Source organism: Cicer arietinum, chromosome 6 (genome assembly GCF_000331145.2).
Source record: "Cicer arietinum cultivar CDC Frontier isolate Library 1 chromosome 6, Cicar.CDCFrontier_v2.0, whole genome shotgun sequence".
Classification (NCBI taxonomy): domain Eukaryota; kingdom Viridiplantae; phylum Streptophyta; class Magnoliopsida; order Fabales; family Fabaceae; genus Cicer; species Cicer arietinum.
The window spans coordinates 60,093,781-60,103,148 of record NC_021165.2 but is presented as its reverse complement, the minus strand read 5'-3'; the positions used below and the strand labels follow the sequence as shown (position 1 = coordinate 60,103,148).

Genomic DNA, 9,368 nt, shown 5'->3' with positions numbered 1-9,368 from the left:
ACTTTGGTTACTTGATTCCAAAATAAGGGACCAAATCATTACACCAAATGAATGTCGTAGTCCATGCATATAGTCAAGAATTTTAAAAAATTAATTAATTCATCCTTTTTTTTCTTCCTATGGTTACTTAGTGATTTTAATCATTTGGAAAAAAAATTAGATGTAGTCACTCTAATTCAAGAAAAGGGATATTTGCACATATTGTGTGTTGTCATTTCATTTAACCAAGTGGGATTTTAGTGTTAGTTTGTTATATTAAACTTTAATGAGCGGTTCTCATGTAAAAAGATGAAAAATAAAAATAAAATATAATTAATGAGATCAAGAGATCAAAAGTAAAAAAAGTATTAATTAAATTGTTAAAAAAAAAAATTAAGTTATATATGTTTTTAATTTTTATAAAAAATTTCTTCGACTTTTAGTTTCTACAATTTTTTATGTCAAATAGTGTTAGTCATTGTTTTTAAGTCAATTCATGTGTATCTTTTAATTTTTATAGGATTTTTACATAAATATTTAGAATATTATAAATATCTCTAGGTCAAAAATTTAAAATTTTGTAATAAGAGATGAATTAAAATGTCTTTTTATGGACAAAAGCTCAAAAAACTAAAACAACAAAAATCTAGACATAGAGTAACACATAAAGTATATCATCAAAATTTGATAATATTATGATAAAATTTTAATTTTTAAAAGATTAAAATTATTAAGGAAAAATATTATAAAAACTAAAAATTAAAAAATATTTTATAAAGTCTAAAAATAAAATTTTAAAATTTAATAGAGACTAAAAATAATATTTAACCTTAATTAAATAAACCAAATCAAACATATACTTAAACCCGATTAATAAAATGAGCAGAGATCAAGCTTTACATTATTGTGGCTCATGAATAGCTCGTGTGTCTATTTTATATAGTGGCTCTAGGCAAATTCTAATACGAAGGATGTCCTTCATGGATTAATAATTAAAATCGGTTTAAAATTTCAACTGACATGTCTAAGAGGGTACGTCATATTAAATTGTCATAAATTAAGTAATACCCTTATCTTTAAAGATGATGATAATCATGATTTATTATTTATAAAAAATATCATTGATAATCGTTATTATTTTCAATAATTTTAAGTACTAGTCGTGGTAAACAACTTATAAAAGTAGTCCACCATTGAATTTACTAGTGATTCTAACATTACTTTGAAAATATTAATAGTTTTAACTTTGTAGTTAATATTTTGATAGCAATAAGTATTTACATATAGATAATAGTTATCCACTACTCTACCTATTGCATAAAAATGATATTGTATCCTATCCACATATGTTAAACTAATATTTAGCGGGTTTTTAAATATCTACTTATATTAACAAATATATATCTATCAATATCATCTAATATTAAATAAATAAAAACCAATAATCTATAAAACTATTATTTTTTGTTTTACTAATTTTTATCCTCTTTTAAAAGCACAAAAAATATTAATATATTATCACATAAATAAAATATATCACAAACTTCTATCATAAAGAAAACATAAATACATTAATACATAAACAAAAACTCATGACAACATATCAATTTCATTAATTTACAAACAGGTAGGGATATCTGCACGTAAGAATATCATTACATCTGATCCATCTCCATATTACTTAATTAGTATGTCGTCAAAATATTTGTTTATTTGAGGAAAAATAAAGGGTTGACTGACAAGAGAGAACATATTTACAGCTGAAATCTTTGTACCTTTTAGGGTTTGAAACCACCCAAGGCCGCCACGGCGCCGACATCATCGTTCACCAAGCATAGCATTATGCCTCCGCGTGTTAATCTTCCAGATCACATTCAATCTAGTTCCAATTCGATCTCGTTTTCAATATTGAGTCATATGCGTTTCCTGATTGCGTTAATTGTATTTTCATACCATTTGGTTGTTTGTCTGTGTTCGGAGTTATCTAATACGAGTTTGGGTTTTGATTTTTGTTTGGTTCTGGTCAATGGCGACAGCGTCGCTTCCAAACCATATATGTCGCGTTAATGACTGCTATACATAAACCACTCCCATGGTTTGTTCTTGTTGACTCAACTTCAGTAATATTAGTAACAATACCTTTGAAGTCTAGCTCAACTTCGATAATCTTATTAATTCTTGTCATTTATCTTTCACATCTATAAAGTCTAGCTTAACTGAAAAATGTTGATCTTATTAGATTGAATATCATGTCTCAGTTTTGAACCTAAGACCTCACAGTTGTGAACGAGTTTCTTTATCATTTCATTTGTAGACCAACAAATATATGTCCACTATAATATCGTTTAAAAAATATCAATTTAATTCAATAATAGACTTGTACTTTAGAAAATGCTTTATGTATGCTTTCAAACATATGTATGCTTTCATTGAAATGTAGGATATTATTAAAGTTTTCTATATATTCATCTGGTCCTTGTTAAAGTTTGATGCTTAACATTACAATTATTCAAGATTAAACTTCATCAATTCATGATAATAATCTTATCACAATTTGAATCGGTTATTGTGAAAAGGACACATTTTTTATTTATAAAAAATAAAAGACAAAAATAAAATTCAAAAATGATAAAAATCAAAAATCAAAATAAATACTTGACAAAAGATAAACAAAAAAATATATTTAAGTCTTAATATTATATGCATCACTTCCAAATTATTATTCTTTTATTTGCTTTTATGATAAATAAAATGCACCAATGAATAATAAGGCAAATTTTTGTAAAATCGTAATTCTTTTTCTTTAATTAATATCTTTTTTGTAATTTATGTGTAATTGTCATTGAGATAGTTATGTTGCGATCGAGGAAGTAATATTTATATATTTAGGGCTTGCTTGTGTTCGGTGTTTATAAAAATGATTAAAAAAATTCATATATATATATATATATATATATATATATTTTATTACTTTTTGAAAAGATTTTTTTTGAAGTATTGCACTTTTTTTGTTAAAACTTTATTTGGAAAAAATTCAATCTGTTATCTAATCACTTTCTCTCCTTACCAAATCTCTCTAAAATAGAGAGAACAAAATGAAATTTATAATGAATTTTATGTGTAATTGTCATTGAGATAGTTATGTTGCGATCGAGGAAATAATATTTATATATTTAGGGCTTGCTTGTTTCGGTGTTTATAAAAATGATTAAAAAAATTCATATATATATATTTTATTACTTTTTGAAAAGATTTTTTTTGAAGTATTGCACTTTTTTTGTTAAAACTTTATTTGGAAAAAATTCAATCTGTTATCTAATCACTCTCTCTCCTTACTAAATCTCTCTAAAATAGAGAGGGAACAAAATGAAATTTATAATGAATTTTAGAGTTCGGAAAATTTAAACCTCCTTCAATCTCTTTCATTGCTCTCTATTTTTTTTCTTTTCTTTTTTTAATTTTTTTTTGGATTTAGATTGAAAGTTAATATCATAAAGATCATATATTTCAAATTTTACACATATCTAAAATTATTTATGCAATTGAAATATATTAATATTAATGTCTTATATATTTTTAGTAAACACTATTAATCTTCATGAATTTTAATAACATATAAAATTATTTTAAATTTATGTAAAATTTAATAATATAAATTTCAGATTTAACGATAGAAAACAGAGGATCTAAATTCGAGATATTGTGCTCTCGTCTTTCCTTCGCTTTTAAAACTAAACAAAACACTAACAATTTTATTTAAAATATTACATCCTCTTCCCCATCAATCCTAATCAAACACATATTAATTATTTAGAATTCCAAAAGAAAGCATTATCTCCGAGAAATAAAAAAAAAAAAAAAAAATGTACTGTAGTTTTTTGGTAGCTTCTAGTTAAATTAAATGCAAGATGGAAAGGAGAGATTAATAATCATAATTGATGTCTCTTCCTCAATAGAAAGACCTGTGGAATGGGTAAGATGGGGCAATTAAAAAAGCACCAAATATGTGAATGTTCATATTTATTGCCATTGGCAAATTTGGCATCCTGTCAACTTCTATCTATCTTCAACTTCATGGGATGCTCTTTGCCTCTTCATCACATCCACACATCAACACATCTTTTTGCTATTATGTTACGCAAGCTCATTAAAACAAAACTGGATCGCTTGGTTGAACCGAAAACCAAATATATATCTTGTCAAAATGAAATTGCACCATATGTGATCAAAGCAAAAAAATTAAGTTATCAAAGAGAACCTTCTTTCTACAATTTTAAATAGCTGACCGGTATTAATATTTATGATTGAATATGATAGAACTAGATCACGAATTGGAGTGCTCCAATTCTTTTTACAAGTTGTAACCAGAGTCGTATTGAGTTTAGAATTGACCGTATTGAATTTAGAATTGACAGTTAATCATTTAAAGGCTCCTGGGTGTATTAGGATTCCTAGGGTTATAATACTTAGTGTTTAAGATAGTTGACTTGGTCAACAAGTCACTAAGATGTGTCTTGACCGACATAATTCGTTCAACGAATTTGATATGACCTAGTAGAACTCTGAGAGATTTTCTCAACAAATTCGATATGACCTAGTAGAACTCAGAGATTTTCTCAACGAATTCAAATTTGTGTGCACCCTTCTTGAATGTTACACTACTCTTATAATTTAGATTTAAATGTTACACTACCCATATTTTCCTCTTAATATAGTAGAAGTAGTAAAAAAGTTGAAAAACTTTTGGGCATATGGTTGAAGCCTTGTTAGAAAGTCATAATTTAGATTGATTATAATTAATTTACGGTATAAAACTTTGTATAAAAATAATGTATGAATATGAAACTCATTGATTTATGATGATGTGGATATTAGTATCGCATTGATTCTTATGCATAGTAGACCTTCATCTTTAGAGCATCACCAATTGAAGTTTTTCAACATAAAGTTCATCGGTGTATCCCTCTAAAAGTTGAAATATTACAATGTTAAAACTTGAGAGTGAGTTTACATTTAAATTAATAATTTAAGTTGAAAGAAAAACAAATGTAAATAAAAACAGTAAAAGTGACATTGACTCAAAAATTATAAAAGTGACATTAACTAAGAAGGATTATGGATAAGAGTGTTGTTTTTGATAGATTCCTAAATACATGAGTTTGTCAGTGGCAGTGTGCAGGGGAAAGAAAACAAATCTGAACTCTGCTGAACTTACAAACAAATATGTTGATTGTGTTATCCAATTCTTTATGTTTGTTCATTTTTTCGACTTTTTACCGAGTCAACTTTCAATAATATACTATCGAATCCTAAATTCTGGTAATATATTTGAGATTGGTGAGAAAACACGAGGACATATGAGCAACCTTCAAAAAATTTCCACTACACTACTTTTATTGTAAAGATCTGTGAAATTTAAGTTTGATCTGGACCATAGTCTTAATTAAATTAGCAAGAGTTTGGGGTGAAGCTTATTTAGAGCACATGTCACGGCTTTTATAGAAGGTGGTCCAAAATCAGTTGCAATTGTAGTTGAATTATTTGGTTAAAGTTTGAAGGTACATATTGGTTTAGATAATTTTACACCAATTGATTTAACCATCCTACTTGAATACAATGAAAATAGAAGCTAAACAAGAGTTTTGAGATTTTTTCATAGATAGAATTTGAAGATTAAACTCGATTAACTCAATTTCTCAAAAGTCTTTAGTAACTGAAATAAAATAATTAATTAAGGTATTCTTAAATTTGAGTTTTGAATGTGTGATGAACTATCCCTATAGTATCTTAATGTATATTTAAATTTAAGTTTAGAATGTTTGGTGGAGTATCATGTAGTATCTTAACGACTTAAACTTAAAACAAATATCAAATTAGTAAATTTGTTTTTTAAGTATTTTACTACATCCACCTCTATATATAAAATTTTATTAATCAATGTAAAGTCTAGTTCAACTAGGAAAAATGTCAAAATTAGTAAATTGGATGACCCATTTCGAATTCGAAATTAGAACTATTTTTCAATTATTAGAAAGAGAGAAGTAGTTGATCCTTTAACCTTTTATATTTAATTAGGGTAATTTTGTGAAAAATCTAACTAATGTTTCTTGTAATTTGAAGATAGTTTAATCTTTTGAAGTTTTAATATTTGTATCTTATTAGTGCATCGTTCTGTGATGACTTTGCATTTTGTTGAACCTCAGTCTCTTTTTGTTCTCTCTTCTCTCTTTATTACTTCTTAGAGTTCTTATTATTAATACAATATATTATCAATAAAACATCAATTATTTTATTTTGCTAATATACTATTATTTACTGAACCTCAACTCATAGAATGCATTAACAATATCCTTAAGATAATTGTAATATTCTCTCCTTTTTTGCAAGATCTAAAAAGTATTCCCTCTTTTACAATCAATTATAAGCAAAAGTATTTATTTTTTAGATTTATAGTGGATGATAGTTACGTGCTTTTAATTTTTTTTTTTCATATAAAGAGAATGTACAATTACTAACATACATAATGTATTATTATGATCATCTCATAATATAAGGAATTATAAAAATATCTATTTATTTAAACAATGTTATTAAATATTAATAGATTGATTGATTTTTATTTGTATTTTAGATCAATAAAATATATATTTTTCTGTATAATTGAGTTAAATGAAAGTACGATTCAATAGTTTTCAAAATACATTGAGTGAAATTTTATTATTTGTTTTTAGATACTACAATTCATTTGTCTCAAAATATAATTAAAAATTAATAAAAAGTTCAATATATATAACTTTAAAATGTAGATCATGATATATTTATTTATTTTAATTTATATTTTGAGATGGAGTAATATAATATTCATTACTAATTAGTGAATGAAATTTATTCAGCAGTGAAGTGTCTTGCGTATTTCAATGACTTGGCATTTGCATTTTGCATCGAATGACTTGGCAATTGGTACCACAAGCTCACGGGTTGGATGGAAGTTTCCGTTGGGGGACCAAAATAAATAGCATTTGATTGGGGAACAGATCATGGAGTATAGGTTTGTACTCTTTTGGAGGCAATGAAAATTATTATATTAAATTAAGTAGATTAAATAGAAGGTTGTGGGCCAAAATATTTAAGAATCAAGGACTTAGCTTTGTTGGGTAATGTTTTCCTCGTGTCTTGTAATGCCACATTTGAAAAGGTTTGTACAAATCCAATAATCTTTTTTTAATGCATGAACTATGATATGATTCGATATGATTGTCTTGCTTTACTAAAGCTTTTATGAAAAATAGGAAGAAATCATTTTTATATATTTTTTATTATATATGTCATATGCCTTTTGTTAAAGATATTTTTAAATAAATTATATTATTTTATCTCTTAGTTATAATATTTTAAATGAAAAATTAGTATGAATAATTTAATTTAAAATATCATTTAAAATATTTCATCTATTTGTTACAACTCTTTCTAGCTAATGAAATTTTAAAAAAATGATTAAAACAAAAGCTATTTTGAGAAATTTTTTATAAAAATTATTCTTAAAAGATACATTTTTTTTTAAAACAAATGTGATTTTTTGTCATGTTAATATCTCTAATGACAAATATCTTATTTATTGAATATCAAAATTATTATTTTTAATCGATAACAAATGAGTCTAAAACAACTTCTAAATTTTTTAAATAAATTATTATATAAATTATAAAATCAAATTTAATTTTTAAAAATCTTAAATCAACATGTTTATTATTTTCTTCAAATAATTTTTATTTTAACTCAATCAATTTAATTCCACTGGTTTCGTAACTCCAAGTTTGCTAAAGAAAATTGCAATTTAATCTATACAAAATTGTAGAAATGAGTGAATAAATATAAATTGCAAAATAACCATTCAAACAAAACTAGTTTCATAACCGATTTCTTTTATAGAAATAGGGATACAAAGATTAAACTGCAATCAATTAAAAGAATGACTTTATTATTTTTTCATAGACAAAAAAGTGGCTTTATTAAAGCCTGCCTTAGTTTGGACGGCTTGACCTCCTAACTCTCAGTAAATATTAAATAAATTGGTTTTATTATCAGAGTAAAAAAATAGTTAAATAAAATTGATTATAATAATTTTAAAAATTGTTTAATTTTAAATTTTTTTTGTATCTTTGGAATAATGATTTTTGTATCTTAAAAAACTCAAAGATAAATAAAACGTATGATAATAATTTTAATATCAAAATATAATAGACGGTAATTTTGAATTTGTGTTAGGCTTCATGTGCTATATTCACACTTTATCAAGATATTTATTGTGCCTCCAAAATGATATGTGGAGTATGCACCTTGGCAACAAACATGTGAAACTTGCGATATAATTGGAGTTATTCTAATAATTAGAGTCATTTATTTGATCAACTCTTATAAATGCACACCAACATATTTTCATTTATGATATATTAAAAATTAAAGTGTTTTATATTATTGAGTAATAAATTTATTTATTGATCATTTAATAATTAGTGTTATTTTATAAATAAAATAGGAATAAAAATTAAAAGAAGGGTTTAACCTGTTGACAAAACTTGCATGACCAATTTAACTCCCCCCAACACTCCTCATTCCGAAATTATCTATAATTGAGTCCTAGTCTTTTAGCATAAGCTCCCTTGACCCGTCTATCCAAGTCTAATTTATATATGTTCCAACATACACACAAATTTATAATTGTCCAAAATAAATAAGCATAACAGTTTCTCACCCAAAAGAGACAGTGGCTGAAGAGTTAACACTTGAAGGAGAGGGCTGCCCGAGGATCATGTCAAAATGCATTTCATCAGTGACATAAACACCTGAGGTAGTACTATTATCTTGATACCCATAGGTGTATGTGCACTGTTTAACAGAAGGAAGGCATCGAACATCCACACCTTGAACCCCGAAAGGGCATAGACGGTCCGAGCAATAAATCATCGCAGCCGTGGATGAATCTATCGTGTCAAAGAAATTGAATTTAAACTGCAGAGTACACAACACAACAGGCAACAAATATTAAGCTTCAAATAAAAATATTGGTTCCCAAGGCAACAAAACAAGTACCACATCATAAGTAGTACTACAATTAAGTATGCATAGTAAAAAAGAAATGACGAAAATTGAAACTCCTTACCCCAACTCCATTAGATCGAGGGCAATTATCACAATGATTGCAACTAACCCAGAGAAGGTCGCTTCCAGTATCAATCAGCACAATATATTCCCTTGGTGGAGATCCGAGCTTGACTGTTGTTGTGTACATACTGAACAAAAAAAAAAGCCATCAGATTTTTTTGAATGCAATTAAACTATTCTGGCCAAAACAACACTTCAATGCAATTAAACTCAGATTTTTTTGAATA

The 9,368-nt window shown here is 26.0% G+C and overlaps 1 protein-coding gene across 1 annotated transcript; it reads right to left on the bottom strand.

Moving 5' to 3' along the window:
• Positions 1-8,727: 8,727 nt before the first annotated feature.
• LOC113784532 (aspartic proteinase 39-like) lies at positions 8,728-9,268 on the bottom strand. The gene is made up of 2 exons (XM_027330743.2): positions 9,140-9,268; positions 8,728-8,988 (listed from the first exon to the last, which is right to left on the bottom strand). The coding sequence occupies exons 1-2, from the start codon at positions 9,266-9,268 to the stop codon at positions 8,728-8,730; spliced, it is 390 nt and encodes a 129-aa protein (XP_027186544.1).
• Positions 9,269-9,368: the final 100 nt, after the last annotated feature.